Below are 25337 nucleotides of genomic sequence, written 5' to 3'. Positions count from 1 at the left end.
TAAGCTCGATCTTATCGCAATGCAAATTTTAAAATCATAATTCAGCTAATCATAAGAGGCCATGTCGAAATTTAACAAGCTCTCTTGGGAGGAGAACTCCCCCTTTTCACCCCTTTCCATCCTGGCCTCGAGCAGACAGCAGACGGCATGCGTGCCGGGTTATGCTAATGCCGATCTGAGATCCCCGATTTCCCCCCTTTCACACACCCACCCCGCACCCCGCCCGCCGAATGGGGCAAAAGCGAGCGAATTGAAGCCAACTCGAAATGGAGCTAAAAATGCAATTCAGCGAAGAAATTAATTTAAAAAGCGTTGCAATAAGAGCGAGACACAAAAAGAAATTAAATAAAATGTGTAATAATGGAGAGAGACCCCGTTGGGTCCCAAATCCTCCCCAACCTTCTCCTCTTCACCTGTCTGCTGGCCTGTTCCCTCCGCGGCGCAATTCATAAATCATTCCAGAAATTATGACTTTATTTTTAAACATTTCCCTCCTTCTTCAACTTTTTCAACTTCTTCTTCTTCCCCCTTTTATTTGCGCATTTTTATACGAAAATTATTTACTGACGATGAGTGTTGGTAAAAAGAAAAGGTGTGCCTCAAGTTTCAAGTAGGTCGCCCTTTGAAAATATTATAAAATTGTACTATGATGCTCTTAGTACTTTATTGTGTTTTAATTGTATCGCCAAGTAGCTGCGTTAAGTAAACACAAGCCGGTTCGCTCATTGTATATGCAAATGCAAAATTCATGTTTAATACTGACCCGAGAAAGGAAAATTATGTTCACAAAATTAGTGGTGGCAATAGTGAAGGTAGTAAAGCAACCCTATCCCAGCTTTATGGCCCTCTCACACTCTTAGCCAAATCAATAAAGCCATTAACTAAACTATTACCAAAACTGGCACGCAAATTTCCAATTGATCCATAAAACACTTTAGTCTGTTGACCAATTATCGTAAACAAATTATATTAATTAAAATGAAATATTGTTTGACCAGTCTGCAGAAAGCACAAGTTCCACGACCTGCCAAACTCTAGAAATTACTAAATAAATAAGTGATGAAATTAACTATGTATTTATACTGGCACCGCCATGGCAATTATATTCTGTGGAAACTTGGTCTTTCGCTTTTTTCAATTTCAGTGAAACTTTTTAAGGCAGTTCTGTACAGTTATTTATATTAAATAATACATTTTGATCATTTGAATCAATTTTCTTTAATTTTAAAGAGCATCATGCATTTGATAAAACCTATTATTATTTGGTGGTATAAACTGTTGGATCCTTGTTCTTGTATCCCTACTGTTCTACTGTTGCTGCACCCCCTCCCACCGTCCCCGTTTTAGTCCAGGTAACACCAGCAATTTGCGCTGCATTAAAAGCAAGAGCCCAATGTTTCGCAGTCGCATTTCGTTATCAAGATGCAGGGCTTGCTGTTCCCCGATTCGCGTAATAGCCAAAGTTGTGGTCCCCTTTGACGTGGTTAAATGTGTTTACACTCGGAGGGCATTTGTGGGGGAAGCAAACTAGAATAATTAATAACTGGGGGACAGGGAACACAGGTACTCACACTCGTTGCAGTTGCTGTTGATGTGCAATTGCAATTGTTACCTTTGTTCCATTCTTCTGCGATGTCTGCACTTTGCGAGGCGTTGAAGTTGCATTGTTTTGGTCCACTCACTCAACTTCTGTGAGTGGATGGATGGGTTCCACTCAACTTCAGTTTCCAGTGGTTGGAACAAAGTGGGAACTGGAACCACGCCATGTTGTTGCCGGAATTGGCTCGCTCTCACTCATTCGCTCACACACTCACTCACTCGCTCGCTCACGCTTGTAAAAGCAACGACTTTGTGGGCGGAGCCTGGCCTTTTCCCTTTGGGCCATGTAAAGTCGGGCTTTTTTCACTTTTTTACCCGAAAAAAGTGAAGCCAACCGTTTGTTGTTGTTGCTGCTTAATTACCCGACAATTAAGCGGCCGCCACAGTTCTTCATAATTCAGACACAATTAGTAAATAATTAAAGTTGACAATTGTCGCACACAATTGTTAATCTTCATCATCAGCCGCGTTCGGTGCGTTTTTCGCTTTAAGCTTCTCATTCGGACTTGAGTACACGTCACAACATCAAGTAAGAAAACATTTCATTTTGGGTCCTTGCTTTTTACAAGTTTGTCAAAACTTTTAACTTCCATGGAAAAGACACGCATAGTTCAAAGTTGAGGTGCTGCGTTATGTATTTTCATTTCGGGCGTGGGAGTATCGATTGCTATCAGAAAGCATTGTAAGCTTAGTTAACATAAATGAACCATTACTGTATGTCGAATTTAAGAACTTTTTATTATCATGTTTCACATACTTTTTATTGGACTTGATTAAGTAAGTTAGTATGGCCATAGTTTATAACTATATACGAGTATAATGGAATTCTATGTGTATATGTATATTGTTCCTTTCCAATATATATATTGTTCCTTTTTTCTCTAGGTGAATTATGTGCATTTGCAGGTAATTTCTTATCTTGCCGTGCCAAGTTTCTTCCATTATGCAATCCCTAATCCAATATGACTTTGCCCGAATTTTATGGCGCTTACTCTCCTTCAGCTGTCGCTCGTTGGCTGCTCCAATTTGCATTTTGCATTATAAAAGCAAGCGGCCAAAGAACAAATTAAGGGAAAAACAATTGCTTATACGACATTCGCGTGCTTGGCCCTCCAAAGTTTTCCGCCTTCATTATTTTCGTTGCCAAAAAGAAGCCGCCGCCGTCGCCATGCAGACGACTACGATGATGGCAAGTCGGCCCAAACTGAAAAACTCACACTCGAAAACGGCTCTGAGTATGTATGATGGATTACAGCAATAATTAATTGCAATTAGCCGACGCCCGACTTGGCAAATCTTACCCAACATTTTCCTAATTAGCCACTTGGTAGTTGGAGGCTGGAATAAACGGGTAGAACGTAGAAATTTGGGTCTAAGGTTTTTTTGCATCGATATAGTCGGAATATCCAATACAATTATTAAAAAATACAAAACTTCGAGTTCTAATCACTCAAACTCGTAATCTGAATCATGTGACTAAACGATTAAACATTCAAATCTGTGTAGAATGGCAGACACATACGCTCGCAGGGTATTACAATAGTCGTTATAACAAATTTGTGTATTAAATCCGGTTTTCCGCTTTAGTTGCCAGCTCAGTTAGTCAAAAAAAAGAGCTAATGAAATTTGTTGGCCGAGACAGACTGGAAAGGGGATTAGGTGGCTATGAAGAGATGGATCTAATGAAAACTGGTCATGAACATGTTGCCGCCAACTCATTTAAATTAGTTATGTAAATAGCATAATTCATAATTAAACGGCAGCCATCGCAACATTAATGTTTATTAATAAGTCTCAGATTAAGTTTTTACCAGTGGACTTGTAGTGGCGCCAGTAGACGGAATTTCATGGGGAAACTTGTAGATGTTTCGGGGCAGAATTATAGGAATTAATAAGCTGAGTTTGAGTGACAGGGCAGCTGACTTTGTATCCCTCTCGTATTTGGCTTCTATAGCGGAAACCGCAAAATATTGACGATTAGGTCCTGTTCGAAAACCCCCCATAGAACCTCAATTTCGGTGTGGATAATTACACAGAAAATTCGACTTCAGGCCAATCATAATTTTCAATTTTTATTTCGCCTCATTTCGTTTCGTTTCCTTTTCCCTTGGCCGAAAATTGACCAGAACCAAGTTAATTCCCTACTTAGAAAGAGATGGATGGTCAAAGACCCTTTTATAAATTGTATAAAGATAGAAAATAACTTGCACTGCTCACTTTGCTGAGCGCCGCTGTCCCCTTTTTTCCCCTCTTATATAACTTTTGTGCCGCTTGTCTGTAATTTTCTTGTTGAGAGATTTTCTATGTGAAGGTTGTGCGGCGCTATCAAACATAAAAAAAACCAGCCTTACAATGGCAAATATAATTTGCAGTTATGTGTTTATAAAGCTCTGACATTGAGTCGGCTGCAAACCGCCGACTTTACCAACTTTTCCGAGTTCGATTCCAACTTTGCCGACTTTGGAGGGGAGCACTTAACTTTTGACAATCGCCGACAGCGAAATTGACAGCGAACAGGAGTCGCAATCGCAGGAACTTTCGAGTGGGCCGAGTTGGTCCGAGTTGGTCCACGTTCGCGCTATTTTGCACACTAAAAGGTGCTAATTGAACTGAAATCGATTGATTATTCACTCGCTCGGCATACTCGTATGTACTCAGTCCATTTGGATGGATGTGGAGTAAATGGAGTAGATGGAGCAGATGGAGGGTGTGGAAAGGGGAGGTTCTGCCGGGAACGCCTTCGCTGACCGACTCTGCGCCATTAAATCGCGACTGTCACTTTAGACCAACTTGATGACACGCACATGGAACCCAGCAGGCCAAGTCGCTGCCCAGACATATCGATAACTGACTGACAGGGCGGTTGAGGGCGGCGCAGGGGGAGTCCCCAGCCAGGGGGGCGGGGGCAAAAGGCGAAAGGCAGCCCGCAGAGGCGCATAAATTGTCCGCTGCCGCCAAGTGACGTCAGGTCAGTCAGCAGTTGCAGTAGGTGCAAGGATTGCGTGCAAAAATGCACTTCTGTCTCCCATCCCTCGACCCCCCATCCCCACCACAACCCCCTTGGCCGTCCTTGTGCGAGCCTCTCGTCGCATCAAAATGCAAATAAAGCATTTCAAATGCCCACAGATAGGGAGAGTGTCTGGCCGGAGTCGAGGTAAAAGGGTGACTGGAGCTCCAGGATCAGGCGATTCGGAAACTCTGACTCAGAAAATTTCCCATATTACCTAAAATGATCTGTCTAGATTGGAGTTGTAAGTAAATAGCTTTCTACTTGAGTGACTGGATTGAACTGCTTACATCTTGTATCATAAACATAGCCTAGGGTATATGGTATTCGGTTACCCAGCAATAGTGTGTACTTTAAAGAATGCAAGTTGACCTGAGTGGGAAGAAATGATCTTATAACGGTTTTGCAACCTCTTTTTTTATTTTTTGCTTTTTAAATCGTTTTGGCAAAACATCAACAGAGCAACGAAAAAGATACATCAATTTGGTATCAATTTTGCTGGTGGAAACAATTTAGCTTTTACTTTTTACAGCGAGCGATTTCACTCGGATCCTTCAGGGTTATTTCTGCGGCAAATTATAGCGAACCCAGGTTTGGGGTCTTCAGAACGATGGTAGATGGCAGAAAAAGCAAAATTCAACTAAAGTTTACCATTAAATTCCCATTTAGGCTGTCAATCATTTGCGCTAATTTTTCTTGGCGGCTTCAATCCAAACGAAGCCCTCATTTCTGCTCCTCCACATCTCGTCCTCCTGCTGTCGATGGCTTCCAATGAAGATTAATTTAGTTTTGAAAGGCATAAGAGTTGTGCTTAAGCGGAATTTCAGCATCGCTTTGTTTTCTCTCCGAACTCTGCAACTAACTCTGGAACGCTTGCGTTGGCGATCCGATGGAGATACAGATGGTGGGTCCCCAATAAACCTCCTTCACACTCGATGTGTCCTGTTGACTAGCTCAATTTGCCCGAAACGCTTTACACTTGTTTCCTTAGATCCTCCAGATCCCCAGATCACCAGATCACCAGATCACCAGATCCCCCGAAAGCGTTGGACATGAGTTAAGGTCAGCTGGCGGCTATGTCGATCGTAATCTGAGCCCGGCGTCGTCGTGATGGGCATGCAAATTCCCCTTCGGGCTTTTGTTCTGGCGTAATTTGTTAACAAGCCAGGGGAAAAAGGGAAAAGGGGTGAGCATGTGGAAGCGGTGCCAAGAACTTCGATCTAGGGCGAGATAATGTTGGGCTCAATAAATTAAATCTTCAAATTTCAATTGAGAAGGGCACATAAGATGATGGCCTATCTGCCTAATGGAGCATTTGCATTATTAAGTTCTCCAGGCAAAATAACCAGGACAAAACCTTCCTATTCGTTCTTTATATCTGTTTAATAGTTTGCTAAACGCATTTTATGCTTATAATTTAAGAAGCCACTGCAAACCATTAGGAATGTATAAATGAAAGAATTTAGAAATAAATTAATAAATATTACTTTTTTATGATTAGCAGCAACTATGGCAGGAGTATCTTGAGTTCCTTTGAGAACGCCATTTTTCGGAGACCCTATAGAAGACGATGCTGAAGATCCCCGTAATTGCTGGCCAAACAAAAACAGAGGCTGCGCGGAAGAGGGGGGGCAGGAGCTGCGGGGACCAATCAGCGGTGGAAAGATCAGAGGCTGGGGCGGCAGCATCGGCAGCCGTCGAAGCATCAATCAAATCAATTATTATCGACAATGGAGAGTTCGTGGAAATTATGTGCGGCTGGGACTGAAAGCGGATTCGGGGCGACTTGGAGCTGGGAATGGATGTCGATGTCGATGTGGATGTACAGAGTTGAAGTAGAAGTTGCAGTTTGACGGAGCCGCGTCTCAACCGTTGGCCGCCATTAATAAGCATCTTGGTGGCGCATTTGATATTTGATTGGTAAATTGTGATGCCACAGCCAAGATAATGTCCCCCGGTCGGTCGGTCTTGGCCATCCACTCGGGCATCCATCCACCCAGACGAATGTAAATGGCTCCAGTAGGTAGCCAGGTAGCCAAGATGGCCGCCGATCGAGCGGCTGCAGCACGAACGGATCGGGCCAAACGCCAGACGGCTAACAATGCCAAATTACAGGGGAAACATCTGCCACATCGGCCGAAAGAGGCCCCCCAGGCTGAGTTTGTGCAATCCCCGGCCAGGGTTTCCCATCACTTTTTAAGACCCCCCTAGGAAAAGTACTCTTATAGCAAATAGTGGAACTGTAATAATTTCGTGATGAAAACCAAGTAGTTTAAGCACACTTAGCGCAATGATTGCTGTAATTGCTGTTGTGTATATGTGAGAAATTATTTTGATCAATAAGCTTGCATAATTTTTTTAAACATGTATACATTTTACTCTTATACTATTCATATAAGCCAGAATGTAGTATAGGAAATATTCGGGACCATATATATTCTATATTTTTATATCTGCATCAACTTTCGAGTCGATATAGCCGTGTCCGCGTGTCCGTCCGTCCGTCCGTCCGTCCCCCTTATGAGCAAACTACTCTCTCTGTTTTAAAGCTCTACAAATAAACTTGCAGGTGGTATTTCAACTTACTTTTATAATTCAAAAGTAATAAAATTATATTTTTTAATGACTAAAATGTCATATTTCTTTAATTTTTTCTAGAAAATTGGCTCCTTTCCAAAAGGTCCAAAGACATGAAGTGACAGTCCGGCGGGAAGAGTGAAAAACGACCAGTTTTTGAGACTGAACTGAACAAATGTCGCGGCAAATCCAAACAAACAATTCATCAAAAGCGGCGACAATTAAGCAATAAACTGAAATGAAATTTAAATGAAAAACTGTATAAGCGCCAGTTCGAGTGGGGGGGGTGGTGCCGAAAGGGTGAGGAAAGGGAATTGGGAAGGGGGTAGGGGCTTGGGGCGGGTGGCTGGGGAGGTGAGCGATTATGGAAGAAAGAAGCCGCCGCTTGATGAGTTTCGTCGCTGCAACTGCGGAAAGATAAATTGACTCGCTGATGTAGGCAAATGCACAGCGATCTGCTGGACCGCTCAGATGCTCTCGCTCGCTCGCAACAGGCGGCGACATAAATCATTGTGATTGACAGCTGCTGACCATGATAGTGGATAGTGGTTATGGGATATGGGATGTTGGATGGTGGACGGTGGATGGCGGGGTAGTGGGGGAGTGGGATGTGCACTACCACCACTCCTGCCAACACGACTGCCCGCAACCAAGCTCATTTAAATTCCATTTCAATTGGCCGAAAAAATAAGCAACAGTAATAGAGCGAATACATTTCACGCGCTAATTACAGGGTGTCATCGGAAGACGCGGACTGGACACAGATCAATCATATGGGGATCTGCGCGGTAATTGAAACAAATGCGCAGATGAACACTGAAATTATTTCTTCTTGAGCGCCACGAAGATGGTATGGTATAATTCTGATCGACTTAAAAATAACTCGTAATATAAACTTGTGATTTTAAAGGGAGCTTTTAGACTTTAAAATCCCGCAAAGAATCTTATTTTGCCATGATTCATATAATTAATTAAGGAAGTATATAAAACGTTAGGTTTTTAAGATATTATGTGGACTAAATCATCCCTACAATGAATAAATTAAATGTAATGCATTGAAATCGGGAGTATTGAAAATACTACCCAATTGCAGCGGTTCTTAATCAACATTCAACATATCAACATTTTGTTTAATTAGTGGGCCCAACACTTTAAAGATCAGGAGCAGCTCAAAAGTTGCGGGAGGCACTCCAGTGGATGAAGCACGCGGAAAACTCGAATGAGTAAATTGTGAATAATTTCGTGTTGTCTCATCAATATAAATAAAATATTTATTAACAATTTGTTAAGAGCTATAAATCGCACTCAGCAGCAGCTTTCGGCCGATGCGAAAGTCAAATACAGCGAACCGAACAACACAGAGGGATGTGGCAGGGCTCCCCCAGAGTTTGGGCTCAGAGTGTCTCACCAGGATCGTGATCAGTAGGCATCTGTGGGGTATGTGGGGATAACTGGGAATATGTGGGGATGTGTGGGGATAACTGGGAACCTGTGCCCAGCTGCGGAGGACCTCCTGTGGCGAGGGCGGCGACGGCGGCAGCCTGGGCATATTAATTGTACGCTTGTTCTGCAAGCGGCGATTGCGTCCGGGTCGAATCCAGTGCCACAGATCGGCCAAGTCGTACAGATCGTACCGATCGTACAGATCGTCCATATAGGACCCCCTTTCACGGCCCAGTACCTCTGCTGTTGGTGTCTGGCCAAATTGCTGCTATTTATGTTGGTAACTACCGTATAAACTTAGCAACAACAACACATGCACACGAGACATCGGTGGAACACGGCAAACGCTGAAATCAATATGTTCGCTAATAAATTGTCCCACAATATTCATTAAATTAAAAAAGTAACGAAAAGTGTTGTAGCAGCCAATGGAAAACAGGAGCGCTGCTGCGGGGGGCTAAAAAGGCATTTGGGCGCAGGACCAACTGCTCCTTCGAGAAATATTTTTGATAATTCTGCATATTTTACTTAGTTATTTGAGTACTCAATCGCAGATAGTATGGCTATAAATGTTGTTTAAAAATTAAAAAAAATGTTTTGCAAAAATACATAATATAGTTTAGTTATATTTTTAATAAGAAGGCTACATTTGGAAATAAAGCAGTATTAATTGTCAAATGTATTAAATAAAAGTTGCTATATAAATTCGCTCCTGTCCGCTCAGAGGGCGAAAATTTATTTTTAATTACGCAGCCCCAAACATGACACAAACAGCGGCCGCCACATTCTGATGCCAATACCCAGAACGATGCCGATTCTATTCACGAATCCGGACTCCAATCCCTTAGCCTGCGGCCTGAAGGCTGTAGTGAAGACGCGGCTGGAGATGCGATTGTGACCGGGCCTGGAACAGAAGACTTCAGAGGGAGAGCGAGAGAGGGAGGCGGACTGGCGCTTGGAATGCACTGCTGACTTTGGTGCTGACTCCTCGGCCTAAACTGTGCAAAATTATGACATGAACATGAACGAAGTCCACATAATGATGTTATACAATACGCCATCTTAGCGTAAACAAGGCGAAAAGCCGCGCCAGTGTCCCATGCTCAGCTCCACTGGGGACTGGACTGGCGCTTGTTGGCCCGGCAATCGTAACCCCATCCCATCCCACTCCAATGGAATCCAATCCAATCGCAGTCGCAATCCCACAGTTCGGAGGCACAGGACATGTGTTGAGTATTTGTTGTTTGCGATGCCCTTAGCACTGAGCTCGGTTTACGCTCACTTCGTACACATGTTTGAGCTCTAGATCAATCTTTCCCAACTTGGCTAATATGCACTCAATTAGATTAAGTAGTATTTAAGTTGCAGGTAAGGCACCACTTCAAACTGTTCCAATAAAACTAATCTAATTTAAGGGAAATTAGTCCTGAAACCTAAATAGGTGAACAGCATCCGGAATTAGTTGCATACATTAAGATGACGGGGTAAGATTTAATATAAGAAATTATTAAACATATAGAAAATTGTTCCAATTGAAAAGAATGGTTATCACTTGGGAGTAATGTAGTGTATATAATAGTCGATTCGGCAATTCCTAACAGTTCTTTGTTCCTGCCCAGAAGCTGTTGTCAAGCCTTGAAGGCGCAGCTTTCGAGGGACAGGTTCCTGCAGCCAGTGGATTTGTGTTTTTATACTTTTGCGATTCTTTTCAGTGAAACGTATGGATTTTGGGCACAAATATTTGTCAAAGTGTGATTTATGGCCCACAGATGTAAGCTCAAGCTAGAGGTTAATGGCTGCAGTCGCTGCTCATGCGAATGCTAGGAATGTAACCCAGTTTTGCCAAGGGGTTTCCGCTTTAATGATATGAAAACCGAAAGTCCCAGGAGGAAGAGCCCCTCCGTTCGTGTGGGCTTCACTGTACAGGTGAGCGTGGGCGGTTTGGCCTTAGATACTTTTTCCGTAGTGCATAATGCTGGGTTCTTGACTGCCATTACGCTAAATATAGCAATTACAAGCCAATTGCGAATCACAAATGCCATTGAAAGTGCATTCAACAAAAGGCAAGATCGCCGGGTGAAGGGCGCGGGCCGGGGGGCGGGGGCTCACACGCACATTTAGACGCGATGCATATACATATGTACATGTGTACGTGCGGGCCAAATACATTCGAGTCCATTGGTGTGCGTGAGTAATTGGCAACAACCGCAATATTCTGTCATTTGCTTCGAAATCAACGCAACAAACTAACGTTAAAAGGTTCTGTCTGAAAAGGGGGGTCCGAATCCCCCCGCCACTTCCCAAGCCCCCGATGAGGCCTTTACATCGCAACGCAATGACAATGGCAACCTTCACACAGAAAATCGTTCATTAAGAAAATTATGGAGCTGTTATATGAAAATAAATGGGGGCAGGTCGCCGCGTATGTTACGAGTATAGGATGCAATAGGGCTAAAAAGCTGAACAGAAGAAAGAAGATGATTCAGACTGGTGAGTTTCAGAGTGGGAATCACGAGGAAATTGTCTTTAGGCCTGTGAAATCAAAAGTAGTTTGAAATATAAATATGGGTTGTGTAGAATCTATCAAATTTAAAAACAATTAGGGGCTTTGCGAAAATTAATGGGGAGGTTGGTGGAAAATAATACACATTGGACGATCTATAAGCCCAACTTCCTATCTTGATTCGATTGCATGTGTATGAGCTGATAAAGTTTTTTTTAGTATCAGAGCGTTTTTAGTAACTAGAGGTAAAAACTTAAGCTTTATTTTTATCAAGTTATTAGTTCTATTCTAATAAGGTTTCATTTCTCTCTATTCAGTATCTATAACAAATATAGTATACAGAAGTGAATTAGTTCTATTCTAAAAAGGTTTCATTTCTATCTATTCAGTATCTATAAGAAATGTAGTATACAGAAGTGAATTATAATTTATTTTTGTATTGCTCCAATTGCAGTGGTATAATTGAACTATTAAATCACCCAATCACTGCACTTTATCTCTTATCAATTGGAAACATTTTTTCGCATGTTATCCGGCCGAAAAATCAAATGCCTCACATGAAAGACCCATTGACTGCAGCAGTCGCAGTCTCACTCAAGTTGCCACTCAAATCCGAGAGCGAGTGGAAGTGGATGTGGATGTGGAAGTGAGCCACTGGAATCTGGAATATGGGTGGAGACACCTCCGGTTGCCTCTCGCTCGCTGCTTCTCGCTCTGGGCCGTATGGCCATCTCGTTCTCGCCGAGGCAAGGAATCTCAGTCACAGCAGGCGGTGGCAGCAACAACAAAAAGCAAGGCGTCGCCCTGAGCAACAACAAAAACAACAAAACAACAAAAAACCAAAAATCAACCACGACAATTTATGAAACACAAAAGTGGAGGGAACAACAAACAACAAAAAAATCAAAAGGCAAACTTAAATGGCGACGACGACGAAGTGGCGGCACTGATTTCGAGCGACAGAAGGGGTTGGCCCACAAAGGGGGTTAGGGGTAGGGGTTTCCAGAGGGAGGGAGAGCATGGAAGGGAAAGGGAAAGGACAAGAGTGGCAATGGCTGCGGGCACACACAGGATAATAAATAATTGCCGACATCGGCAGGAGACTTCGCTCAGAACGCTGGCAACATAATTTTTGCAGCCCAAACCTGTCAATGTATCTTCGCATCCAAGAGATGCACATGTTAGGCCCCTCGAGGTGCTTCCGCCCCAAGCACTGGGAGAAATAATGTGCTCTATCTAATTAATTTCGAACTTATTACAATCTTTAAGCCCAGAGGTTTGTAGTGGTTGATACTGAAATCTCTAGTAAATTTGTATTTATCATTGACTTCGGACATGTTTCTTCCACAAAGGGATACTACATAGCATAATCTTTCTTTGTTATAATTGTTTTTAGTGCACCTGATCTGTTCTACCATGTGCTGGAAACGTAGAAAGTTAATCCTGGATAAGCGACGCCTTTGACACTGACAGGAGGATCAGGGCCAGGAATACAGGGATCCGGGGTCACAGAGGACCGACAAACAGAAAAACAGCTGGCCAAGTGGCCAATTTCATTCTCAGTCATAATTCCCAGGGGCGGGGTGGGAAATGCGGTTGCAAGGTCACCCAACGCTTCTAGGCTAGACGACTGAAATTGCAGCACCGCCACTCCGCTTCATTCCAGTTGCGTGATCCGGGTAATTATCCTTCCGTCCATCGATCCATCGAGCGATCGATCGAACGATTGATCTGCACAGGCAGCAGATCGTGACATTTGATGGACATTTGCCGCCGCTGCCGTTTTCTGTTTGCCGTTTTCAGTTGCATTTCACGTTGGAGTCTACTAATCAAATAGCCTGGGAGATCTGGTAGATCCAGACTTGGGCACCCGCCCCACTGCAATCTGCTCTTACAGCCTTCAATCAACTCATTAGAATCTCAATTCCACAAGCTGACAACACAGCAAATTGCCATTGACGTCGCAATTGTGAAATCAGAAGCGTTTCAATGTTTAAATGAGACAATTTGTAGCCGTTTAAATGGGTACAATAGGTTGCAATCGAAAGATATTGTGAATATTATTAAACAAGAATGGATGCATAGTACAGTATATAAACGTCGAGGTCAGGCTACAACTTATCTAACAACCGAAAAGTATTAATAGATTCGTTGGTATACGAAATGGTATATATATATATATATTGGGATATTAATTATAAATATTTAAAAATGGAAAAAAAAAAATATTATTATCACCTATTTGTGATAGGCCCCGGCGAGATTCGAACTCACGATCTCCTGTTTACTAGACAGGCGCTTTAACCAACTAAGCCACGGCGCCCATATATCTCACGCTTTTCAGAGGTTGTTTATGAGGTTCCATATCTTATAAAGTAGAGCACCATTTAAGAGTTCCACTTAAAATAATTAAATTTTGGCAATAGATACTTCCAAACTACAACAAAGTTGGTAAAGATAGGTGATAAAGCACAGGAAATTGATTGATGATTTCCACTTCAATGTTTGAAAATGTCGATAAGGTTAAATCTAATCTAAATATATCACATTTTAATTTATTTTGAGCTGACAAAGTTAAAGTAAAAACATAGCTGCCTTGGATCTATACGATTTTTTCTTTCAGTTGCATGAGTTCTCAACATCGCTCAAACAGGGAGAAATAAAATTTCTAGTGCTGATCTCACATTCATCGGAATTTATGCACACCTCCAAATGCATTTTCTTGGACTTTTTACTTTTACATTGCATCGTCGTATAACCACAGCGAATCAAAAGCAGTGAATATTATACAAAAACACAAGGATATTTGGAGCAAGTACAGTGAAAACTGCTTATGATAGGCGGTTAATTATAAACTGGAGAATTGAAGAACTTAAGACAGAGTTAATTGCATAGGACTAGCATACAACAAGAAATGAATCTTTAGACAACGAATTAGTGGTTGCAGTTCAGAGCGAAATGGCTTTTAAATGGGCTCCACTGCTTATCGGCGTGCTCGTGTTTATTTGCGCAGGGTAACAATTTGAAATTTGGCTCAGGCTGCAATTTGGCGGCGTGTTTTGCATATTATCAGCTAATTTCCTTCCGAGATAAGCACTCTTTCGCCTAAACTCGTTGCAACGCCATGAGTGTAATTTATGCCCCACAGTTCTCCATCTTCTGGCCGCATTTCGAGTGTGTGGCAACAATGAAATAGTTCGCTGGTTCTGTGCCACAAAAACTATTTATGCAAATCGAGCTGCGCTTTGTTGCAGCTCCTCCAGCCATATTTTATTGCATTTTCAAATATAATTGCGCCTCGCGTTGGGCATGAATATGGACATGGACATGGACATGGGCAGGGGCATAGGAATGGGTATGGGCATGGGCATGGGCATGGGGCACATATTTCCACTTGGAGCAGCTTTGCACCGGCGATTTAATCTCGTTTAATTGCTGCGACTAAGTGCAGATATGACGGCCAGAAGGGGGATTACTCGCAGTCAGCTGCCGGCAATCGAAATTGCATCAATGTCAAGCATGTGGAGCGGCTTTCGAGGCTTTCGAGGCACAAAAACACGCCGGGTTGCACCAAATGATGGCCTGCTGCACACCTTGTCCCTGTGCTCCTCGCTCCCTACTCCGTGCCCCTGCCCCAAAGATTTTCCGCATTAATATTGCAATTTTATGAAAACAAGAACATCGCTCGCCGAGCGGGCCGCGTCTCCCAGTCGCCGGACTCAATTGCACCTGCCCATTTAGCGCATGCCGCGCTAGTGACAAGTCATTTTGAATACTCCTGTCCAGGGTCCACTTGAAAAGGATACTTTCGAAGGATACTGTGCACAAGCCCTTACCTTGAGAAGACTAGCTGATACTCTTTTAAGGTTGCATGCAAAATGATATGCCTGCAAAGGCATTAGTAACATACGAAAATATAAAACTCTTGTTCTATGTATACCATGAAATCCCTGATTTACAAGGCTGAAACCATTTGATCATACCTATGAAATACAAACTATCTTTCAGTTTTCCCTCCTGAGGCAGAGTATTTCGAGTGTTTTTATAATTGCAATGTAATATGTAGTTAATTTCTCCCCAGGGGTGGCTTTTTCAACTTGGCTACGCTGCCTAGATCAAGTGGCAAGTGGCCCTTGCGGCCAAGTGCCCTTTCCACTTGCCTCGAAATTAATAACGTTATTTTCGCATTAGGAAGCAGCCATGACACGGGCAGTTATGAGCATTTCGCGTAATTACGGCAATTATAGTATTCATTTTACCCACCGACTTCGGCTGAAGTCCGGGGGCCCTTGAGTACTGGCGATTTTGACAACCCCGACGATCGATGGCATCGAGGGCGATTAGCCACTTGAAGATACGCGTCAGTTTGCAGCGCCCCAAGTGCCACAGCACGTTGCAAGTTCGGGTTGCAATTTCAAAAGCGATTATGCTAATTGACCCAGTGAGCAGTGGCTCTTCCTCTACAGAAGCCAGCGACACGGCGCAATTTGATGAAATTAATGCCGCAAATTCGGTGTACTTTTTGCAGCCGAAAGGCCGTCTAAAATGGACACCCTATGGAAAATGTAGGGCCTCGGCAAAATTTGCATGGCAACAAAATATAGAGTACAATAAATATTTAAATTTTATTGCGCCCCTCGGCCAACATCCATCAGTGAAATGGAGACCAAGAGCGGGCGAAAAAAAGTGAAAGAAATAAAACTTAAAAGCGTTAAATTTACGAGCCAACTGGGCAAAGTGCTCGACACATTTACGGGCCAAACATGGCCGGACCAACTCTACGATTGGTCTTCTTGGTCTGGAAACTCAAGTCGGTTTTTCATTTTCTTTCTGTTCTCACGAGCGGTGCGGGGGACGGGGGGGATCCGCTTCCATTTCGCATGCGCGCGCATTTAAATTCACTTCCGTTTTTGCCGCAAATTATTGTGAGTGTGTCTGTGTGTGAGTATATGTCTGCATTTGAGTGCTTTGTGGGCTGCCATAAATTCATAACTTTGTGGAAAATCATAAAAACTGAATTTATGGCTTAATTATATATGTACACACTACTTGTGAGCGAGGAAAGAAGAGCCAAGTGCACAGTTGGCCTCAACTCGCGCATTTCATTTTCTTCATTTCACGCTGATGATTAAGTGACGCACACACCCTCACAGCCGCCTATACCATTGCGTACTAATACTAATGCAAGCGCATAGTACATATTTCAAAACAGCTTACAAATTTTAAATTTATTTAAAGTAGCATCTAGTACCATACCAACGAATTATCACTCAGAACGCAATGTCCCAAAATTATAATAAAACGAATGGCACCTTGGGAGTTGTTTCTTTGCAGCCTTTTTGGTGAATTTCCCAAATGGTTTCAGCCAACAACTTCAGGGGATATTTTTCTGAGTGTGGCAGCGCGGAGTTTTCGCTAGCATTTATGCTTAAATGCGATGCAATTGTTCTTAAAACGCTGCCAACCTGCACGCGATGATGGAAAACCTCAACGATTTTCATTTTATTCTGGCCGCTGTGTTTGTTGTTTTGACTGCGGCGGCTGTTGCTCATAACTTACAATTACGTGCCGCATTTTCTTTTGTTTCGTATTGATTTTTCGTTTTTTTTTCGCGTTGCGGCGAAGAAACAAAAAATTGGGTTAAGCTGTTTTGCATTTGCAGCAAGTCCACACGCGCCCAGATAGACGATTCCCACGATTTTTTCAGCCTCGCAGATGGGAGATGGCCTGCAGTAGGAGCGGGAGCAGCAGGAGGAACTGGAAGGAACAGGACCTGCAGACAGTTTGTCTATAAAGTTCTCCCCCGACCAGAAGATGAGAACCTCTTGCATAAAGCCAATTAAATTAAGAAATCTGATGCAGTCCGACGACAACAACACAAGCACCAGCAGCAGCAGCAAAACAACGACACACAGAAATAAAAAAATCCGAAAAAGACAGAAATGAAATGAAATGATGCAGAAACGTGAATCACAGAGGAATCTCACTCCCACTGCCACTTCCATTCCGAACTCCAGTCCAGCATTTCAGCTCCATCCGTCTCTGTTGCTCCGTGCGGATGAGCCTGGCAATTGGTATTTTACAACAAACAGAGCTCGCGTTCAGCTTATTTAACATAAATCGAATGGCTACTGAAATACACCAAGTCAACCAGCCAGTCAGTTGGCCAGTCGTCTTATCTCCTGACTTTGACTGCAGTTCTCCTGGCTGCTGGGATGTGTGATGCACTGCACCCGAAGAAAAGAGGCGCTATTGCCAAAAACAAGTATACGCCACGTTGGAGTGCGGTAAAGATAATGGAATTTGAGAAACCATGGCAGTAGAAAAAACGCCAATTTAAGATATTTTAAAACAAATCGGTACATCCAATTTATATGTTATAATTATATAATTAGATTTCATATTTTTATTATTATATATTCTGAAACCATAGATAACCGAAAATCATTTCCTTATTAAAACGAATTTAATAGTATTAAGTGGCTCTCTTTCTATAGCACTTTATTTAGTTATTTCTCCTTTTTCAGTTAGATATTTTTATTAAGGTACTACTTATTTATTTGAGCTTCCTGATACAAAATACTACTTTTTTCCCTGTGTCTCAGGTTGCTGCGCGTATTTCATTCAGTAAAGGCAAATGTAAAGCAAACGACCTTTAGAAAAATTGTTGAAGTCCGAGGAGTTGTTTGTGTCTTTTGCAAACAAATCACGACCCGCGGAGGAAACCAGCCGGCCAGCGAGAGGCCATCTAGTGGAAGGGGACGGTCAAGAGGGGATCTCAACCGATTTCACACCTCCTCCACAGGAAAAAAAGAAAAAAAAAAGTAAGACGGACTGACCCAACTAATAAGAGTCAGCTTCACCAAAAAAAATGAAAAAAAGGAAAACAGAGAAAACAGCAACTGAAACACCTCTCGACGGCGACAACAACCACATGGCATAATAAATAAAAGCCAAGTAGCTGCTGCTGCCTCGGAGTCTGGGTCTGCATTTGGGCCTGGTCTTTTGGAGTTTGGATGGAGTATGGAGGTTGGAGCATGGAGCATGGAGCATGGCCTGGAGTCCGGACTCCAGCCACAGCAACAGCCACGGAGAGGCTGCTGGGCCCTGTGATTTTCACAAGTTGATATCGCAAACACAAAATGTTAATGAGCAATTTCGAGATGGTGCGAAGTGATTTCATTATTTAAACTTTTTTTGCTTTTTTTTGCTTTGCTTAGTTTTTGCCTTTTTCTCGCTGTCTTTGTCTCCGGGATTGGACAGAGGCTGGTGCTGGGTGTTTTTTTGGGCTTTGGGCTTGGGTTTGGGGTAAGACTTTTATTACTGCTGCTCCGATGGGTAATGAAAGCGAAATAATTTTAATTGGCACTGGCACTGCCAGTGGCACTGGCTGGCAGCACTTTTATTTTGGACTCTTTCGATGCCAAATTAATTATTTCCTGTCAAATTAGTTTTGAGTTTCGGCATAAATTACGAGCGGCTCGCTATGAATATGCATTGCACTCAGGTTTCGCCATCGCAAAATGTCACCTGTCGAGCGATGTCGCGTTGGGTTACTTCAAAACATTGTTCCGCCGCATAAATTAAGGCCAGCAACGTTGATTAATTGGGTCGCGTTTGATGATTAAAACATAAATTGCAATGGATGCAGTAAACGCGGCCATGGATACAGCGACTTCGTGCCCAGGACGATATAAGTGTACGCCAGGATATGAAAAGGAGCTCGTGTTAGGGTTGCATGGCACTAAAATTACACTTAATTAAACAACAAGCCATTAGGGATCCTCATTGTGAGGGGCCCCTCGCGCAAAAGTAAGTGGAGAAGAGCCCTCAAAGGGTTGCAGTATTCGAGGAATTTTTTATATGGGCACTATCGACTGATCCAGGGTCTGGCCACAAGATGTACCAGGATCACCTAATGGATCAAGGATATCAACCACATGAAACAGTAATTTAAATATGCAGAAATGGTCAGATAAGTCGCTATGAATACAGTTTAATGCGCACGGGTTTGTTTTAGTAACCAAGCAATTCCAGTCACAAAATGTTTGAGTACCTGCTGGTTTGCTTCGTCCTGCTCATCAGACGCAGCTCCGACGGCAGTCTGTGCGCCACAAAGGTCATAGTGCGCGTGCCGCGGGACAAGGACATTGGCTTGATCTTCGGTGAGGTGCAGTTTCGATTCGCCGTGATTCCTTCGATTGACTAGTTCCAGCAGATCTGACCGTCACCAACCGCATTCGGAGTGACAAAAAGGAGACGCTGGACTTCACCATCGTCTCGGATGGGGAATGCACTGTAAACACGACCCATGGAGAGCAGGTGAACGCGATGGGAAGAATATTTGGCGGGGATTTCGGCTCCATTGAACCGGGCAAGAGTGAAACTGTTTCCCTGGTGTGGCCCACTGTGGTAAGTGCATCATTGATTCTTACAGGTTTACAATTGCATTTTTCCTGCACTTTTCCTTTGTGCAGTCTCTGTACAACCGGGTGGGCAGCTGTCCCATTTTGATCTCAGCCACGAGTGCCCGCGCCACGGATGCAGTGGCCACTGCGAAGCAAGTGCTGCACTTCGACACCCGCTTCGAGACCCTGGATCCGCAGAGCAACAAGCTGCGGCGGCGGAAGGACTACAAGGACTGTCGGAACTGGGACAAGGATTACCTGCGCAACTGCACACCGCTGAACTGCGAGGAGCGATACTTTGGGAAACGGAGCTATTTCAACGTGGAAACGGAACAGTGCGAGCCGGCGTCGGATTGCTCCGGTCCGGGGGAGTACTACGACATCTTTAGCAACGAAGGCGTCGATCCTGGAAACTTCGTATCCGAGGAGGAACTGGACCAAATTAAGCAAGGAAAGTTTGATTCCAATTTTTTGGATTTGCGGGCGCCTCCACCGGTAAATATTTTAGCTCCTTTTGATAATCAGTAATCATCACTGTATCAACAGTATATTCCATGAACTGGTTTTTAATAGAAACCCTTTCTTAAACTTTAATATATCTTAATTGTTTTCTGCATGCATATACAACCATATCGATGCTCTCACACTAGCGCCATCTTACGTGTTTGCTTTGAAGCTTGGCCGTATAGGCTTGCATCGCCTCCACGAGAGCAAGCAGTGTGTTCGTATGTACATTCCGTTGTGTGAGAAGCAGTAATCTAAAGTCTTGCCACATGCGTGAACATGGCGCCGTGGCTTAGTTGGTTAAAGCGCCTGTCTAGTAAACAGGAGATCGTGAGTTCGAATCTCGCCGGGGCCTACTGGAACACAACTTTGAGTGTCCCATAAACTTTTTTGCTTACATACACCAACCATGCTAAACAAGCTTATTTTTTAAAAACTAAATTGAATCATTATAATCTTACTTTACTTATGTAATTCCTGGTTTAGATTCCAGAGACAAAAACCAATCAGCAGGCACATCCCTACAAGAAAAAGAGCAGGAGACGGGCCACACCACCAAGGCACTTTGTCCACTCCAAGTCCACAAAGTCCGATAATTGCGACAAAGCGCGTAAGCTGACTCTGGCCGATTTCAATGACTGCTTTCAGCATTTGAAGGATGTCCAGTCGCAGCCTCTCGTAGAGTCCGCCAATGAAAAGAAAATCAAGAAAAAGTCGCCATTCGAGGTGCCTATGCTAACACAGCTCTATTACGACTGGTACCTTCCTTTAAGGACCGATAGCTGGGGCGAGGGCGGAGAAATCGGTGGCATAGGTGATCCGAGTCCCCAAAATGTCTCATCGGGATCGGAACCCCTCTTAACGTGGATTGGCAAACTGGATTGGAGGGGCTGGCTGTTCCTGATCCTCAAGGGAAGCTTTTTCGTGAGTTTGTGATGTCGGTGGCCGAACAATGTAAATTGATATTATACAATTGTTGCAGATCTTATTGCTAATTGTGTTTCAGGTTTTCGCCACTTTGACGGCGTATTTTCTGGTGTGCCTTATGGTCTATGGATTCATGGAAGTGTATAGCTTTTGGACTAGTGACGAGGCACCTGAACCTTTTATGATAGACTCCAGTTCTCAATCCACCGCCTTTAATCTTGTCACCTCAGAAAGTTTGATGTCCCATCGATAACTGAGTATTTAGATTTTTAAATGCGAATGAATGGTTTATAAATATTTAATTTAATATTTTCCTCGCTTATAATTTTTTAAATTGCATTATTTCCAAGACAGTTATAAGTTTTAAGTGGGCTGACTTGTTGTGAAACTGTTACAAATTACATTTATGCAAATAACCAAAATTCAACTATAATTAAACAGTTCTAGTAAATAAACCAATAAAAGAACGAAATAACGTCACCACATAAAAAATCCAGCGCTTGTGCATAGGGAATACCCTAATCAAATAAAAAGCAGTGTTGCAAGTCGAGTTTGCTTCACACAAACAAAAAACCATTCTCTTTAAATTCCTGATCGGCAAATCTTTTTAGTTTATTTATTTAATTTCATTTAACCGAATTCAAGTAAAATGGGAACCGAGGAGGACCTGCTGTTCCGCAACTTCCAGCGCCTGAAGAGCTACATGTTCGACGACGAGAAGGTGTCCACCACCACATCCCGCGAGCAGGTGAGTAATCCCTGAATGTCGGTCAGGAAAAGATAAGAGCCTATTGGATACTTGCAGCAAAAAACTGAGGGTTCGGTGGAAAAATGCTTCGACCGCTTCGAGCAGATGATGTTCACCCACCCGCGCCTCACCCAGATCTTTCGGCTGGAGCACCAGCACTACCTGGACGTGATGCTGAGGCGACTGCCCTCCAATTACGAATGCCTGGACAGCAGTCGTCCGTGGTGCGTTTACTGGATCCTGCAGGCGGCCCAGATACTAAGCTTTAACTTCGACGACCAGACATTGGACCACGTAGTTAAGTTTCTAAGCAAGTGCGTTGTAAAGGATATTCCTCTAATAGCCATCCGTAATGCTAAATTGGTCCACTTTTCCATAGCTGCCGCTCGCCGACTGGAGGTTTTGGAGGAGGACCCGGACAGTATGCTCATCTGGCGCCCACCTATGCGGCAGTGAACAGTCTATGTATCATTGGAACCGAGCAGGCGTACCGTGCCATCGACCGACCGACTTTGGTCCAGTTTCTGTTCAGTGTGCGTGAGTCGGACGGCTCCTTCCGGCTCCACGTGGATGGGGAGACGGATGTGCGTGGCGCCTACTGCGCCATCTCCTGCGCCAAGATGCTAAATCTTCCCGAGCCAGTGATAAAGGAGCTGTTCGCCGGCACTGGCGATTGGATAGCCCAGTGTCAAACATACGAGGGAGGATTTGGCGGTGCCCCTGGTCTGGAGGCCCATGGTGGCTACACCTTCTGCGGAATTGCCGGCTTGGCGCTGCTCAACGAGGCTGATAAGTGCGACAGGCAGGCTCTTCTCAAGTGGACACTGCGCCGTCAGATGACCTTCGAAGGCGGCTTTCAGGGGAGGACCAACAAACTGGTTGATGGCTGCTACTCCTTCTGGGTGGGCGCCACCATTCCCATTACACAGGCTACGCTATCCGGCGTCGACCAGCAAATGGAGCACACCCTGTTCGATGTGGAGGCCCTGCAGGAGTACATACTGCTCTGCTGCCAAAAGCAGAACGGCGGGCTTATAGATAAACCTGGAAAGTAAGCGATTAATGGCCACTTTGTGATATTGTATCATATGAAATCGTTATTTTCAGACCACAAGATCTCTACCACACGTGCTATACCCTAAGCGGCGTTTCCATTGCCCAGCACTCGGAGTGCGCCAACAGCCCACAGGTCCTGGGCGACACCATTAACGAGCTACTGCCCACCCACCCACTCTTCAACGTCCCACCAAAGTCCGTTGCAGCCGCCCGGAGCCACTTCAGCAATTCCAATGACACAGAGTTCTCAGGTAAAGACAGTCCCTGCAAGGAGGAGAGTTAGGGCTTCAGGATAGGAGGGCGCTGCGTAAGGAGGAACTTTTACTGGATGGTGGTTTACCTTTAAAGAACTAAATTTGCTTTAATAAATTACTCTTTGAAATATAGTATTTCCCTTCTTAATATGAATGTACTTATATGGAAAAGGAATTGATTAAAATGTGTAACGTTTTCTAAACAATATTTATATGTCAGATATTTTTGAAATAAAATTATTATGTTTGCAAATAAATTAATATGTAACCTACTTGCTTGTTATATAAATAAGATGAAACAATTAAATTCTACAATTGCGGCATTAGTCCCGAATAGTTATTATTTTGCCCGCTATTGTATTTGCCCACGTTTTCGTGTGAATGGTTAAACAGGAATACTTGCCGTAGTGAATGGCATCTTGAGTCTGATTTGAAATTGCGGCTTTGTTTTCAAAACATTTTAATTTTGTATGTTCTCCAGTCACAGGACATTGAAGCGTAGGACGCCTGCTCAGGGTATTGACCGGCGGGAGTACATCGGTCACCTGGTCGATGAGTATTACACAACAACCAACATCGGTAACGTCAGTAACTTATCTTTTTTTGCAGTGTGTACTGATTTTCGGTTTTCATTTTTAGAGGCCCAGCAGCAGGTGACTGCTAATTTGGCCAATTTTGCTTACGATCCGATCAACTGGTCACATCTCCTGGAGGCGGATGCCTTGGAAGTATTCCTGGCATCGCTGGAGACGCAGGATCAGCTATTAAAAGTGCACGGGATCGCGGCATTGTGTAACCTTTGCCTGGGTACGCAACCATCTCATTTTCAGACCTATCTTGTTGCTCATCTCATTCTTTTTGCAGACAAAACGGCTGCCCAATTAATCAGAGAACAACTAAAACTAATAACCGGCCTCTTTGTGCGCACTGATCACCCGGAAATAGTGCTGCATAGCCTGGCGCTCTTTTACCAACTCCTGGAAATCGGTGAGGTAGACCGGGATATTCTTCTAAGTCCTTCAGTGCTGAGGACGGTGCAAGAGTGGCGGCTCAAGGCTCACGATGAACGTATCGTTAGACTTTGTCAGTTGTTGCTGCAAGATTTCGCAACACGCACCGAGATTGTTGAGCTGCAAAATGCTTTCCCAAACGTTCCGGCAGCTGAGCAGCCGAGCCCTTCAGCAGGTGCAAGTGGTTAAGCGGTTTTCCCAAAGCGACTTGGAGCAGTTTGCCCAGTTCACCGGCGACCACAACTACATCCATAGCCCGGAAACACCCATCGGGGAGCGCCGAGTTCACGGAGCCCTTCTTAACGCGGTGGTAGCGGGTATAATGGGTACCCAGCTACCAGGTCCGGGCACCGTGGTTCTAGAGCAGAATTTCAAGTTTCTAAAACCCTGTCGCATTGAGACTGACACCCTGGTGACCGTACGCCTGCTCCAGTCTCGCAAAATTTCCACCGTGGAGTACGACATAAGGCAGAACGACGAGGTGGTGTTCGCCGGCAGTGCCAAGTTGCTGACTCGCAACCAAAAAGACTAGCTTTAGGTTCAATAAAAATGGATGTTAGAATATTTATTGTACTACTTCTTCGAGGCCCGCTTGCCCTCGCCCTTCTTGGGAGGCGCCTTGCCACGCAGCTTGCGCAAACGCTTCATCTCCTCCTTGAAGTCCTGGTGCTCATCGCGAAACAGACCGTAGTCGCGAAGGTTCTTCATCAGCAGGTGCGTCTCCACGTGCCGCGGATACCAGTTGACCACGTAGTCCCGCTTGTGAATTGGTTCCTCCGAGAACATGCGAACCACCTGGGGAAGTGGGGACCAAACTTGATTACATTTTCATTAATACATTTATCGTGGGAACACACCTTCATGGATTTCTCGTTTGTGGTGCGAGCCACCTCGCCGAAAATGCGATTTGAGAGGTAGTTCATCCGGCGAGCATACTGCGTGCCGAGCTTAATCAGCTCCGTGTACTTGTGGGACATAGTTTTTATTAATTTGCTGTGCTTTTCATTAAATAAACCGAGAGTTTCTAAGTTTTAGTAAATTGCGGTTATGTCACGAAACAAAAACAAGCGACAGCTGATTTCTTATGCAGTTGGCATTCACACAAAAGGCTAAATTAGGGGCATTTCATAAATTTTAAACCTGTATAGACCGTTAAATATATTATTATAAAAAAAAAATTGAGTTTATTTTCCACTAATTTAAATGAAGATTGAAATTTATAAGAAAACCAACTAGTAATAGCACATTTTCAACATTTTATAAATGAAAACTTATAAACTTTTATAAAAACTTATTTCTTT

At 43.7% G+C, this 25337-nt stretch overlaps 4 protein-coding genes, 1 long non-coding RNA gene and 2 other non-coding genes across 8 annotated transcripts; 5 read left to right on the top strand and 2 right to left on the bottom strand.

Annotated features, from left to right (window-relative positions):
- Positions 1–9274: 9274 nt before the first annotated feature.
- Positions 9275–10165, top strand: LOC120321958. The gene is made up of 2 exons (XR_005561690.2): positions 9275–9994; positions 10051–10165. It is a non-coding gene; the product is annotated as an uncharacterized LOC120321958 (long non-coding RNA).
- Positions 10166–13378: 3213 nt separating this feature from the next.
- On the bottom strand, positions 13379–13452 carry Trnat-agu. Its single transcript has one exon. It is a non-coding gene; the product is annotated as a tRNA-Thr (tRNA).
- Positions 13453–19161: 5709 nt separating this feature from the next.
- Positions 19162–21275, top strand: LOC6537043. 2 transcript variants are annotated; one of them, XM_015192592.2, is made up of 5 exons: positions 19162–19294; positions 19348–19541; positions 19607–20032; positions 20528–20965; positions 21024–21275. In XM_015192592.2, exons 1-5 carry the CDS (start codon positions 19174–19176, stop codon positions 21219–21221), a joined length of 1377 nt encoding a protein of 458 aa, XP_015048078.1. In that variant the 5' UTR covers positions 19162–19173; the 3' UTR covers positions 21222–21275. The 2 variants fall into 2 exon arrangements, with proteins under 2 accessions (XP_015048078.1, XP_015048077.1); XM_015192591.2 differs by having other exon boundaries at positions 20528–20995; positions 21048–21134.
- On the top strand, positions 20323–20396 carry Trnat-agu. The gene has a single exon. It is a non-coding gene; the product is annotated as a tRNA-Thr (tRNA).
- A 248-nt stretch (positions 21276–21523) lies between the features above and the next one.
- Positions 21524–23234, top strand: LOC6537042 (protein farnesyltransferase subunit beta). The gene is made up of 4 exons (XM_002097573.3): positions 21524–21716; positions 21774–22030; positions 22096–22767; positions 22824–23234. The coding sequence occupies exons 1-4, from the start codon at positions 21618–21620 to the stop codon at positions 23053–23055; spliced, it is 1260 nt and encodes a 419-aa protein (XP_002097609.1). The 5' UTR covers positions 21524–21617; the 3' UTR covers positions 23056–23234.
- Positions 23235–23424: 190 nt separating this feature from the next.
- LOC6537041 lies at positions 23425–24600 on the top strand. The gene is made up of 4 exons (XM_002097572.3): positions 23425–23605; positions 23666–23833; positions 23891–24099; positions 24188–24600. The coding sequence occupies exons 1-4, from the start codon at positions 23497–23499 to the stop codon at positions 24566–24568; spliced, it is 867 nt and encodes a 288-aa protein (XP_002097608.1). The 5' UTR covers positions 23425–23496; the 3' UTR covers positions 24569–24600.
- LOC6537040 (28S ribosomal protein S33, mitochondrial) lies at positions 24570–25116 on the bottom strand. Its single transcript, XM_002097571.3, has 2 exons — positions 24894–25116; positions 24570–24831 (listed from the first exon to the last, which is right to left on the bottom strand). Exons 1-2 carry the CDS (start codon positions 25011–25013, stop codon positions 24610–24612), a joined length of 342 nt encoding a protein of 113 aa, XP_002097607.1. The 5' UTR covers positions 25014–25116; the 3' UTR covers positions 24570–24609.
- Between the last annotated feature and the right edge of the window lie 221 nt (positions 25117–25337).

This window comes from Drosophila yakuba, chromosome 3R (assembly GCF_016746365.2).
Source record: "Drosophila yakuba strain Tai18E2 chromosome 3R, Prin_Dyak_Tai18E2_2.1, whole genome shotgun sequence".
Taxonomy (NCBI): domain Eukaryota; kingdom Metazoa; phylum Arthropoda; class Insecta; order Diptera; family Drosophilidae; genus Drosophila; species Drosophila yakuba.
The sequence above is the reverse complement of the archived record's forward strand: the minus strand, read 5'-3'. Positions and strand labels throughout refer to the sequence as shown.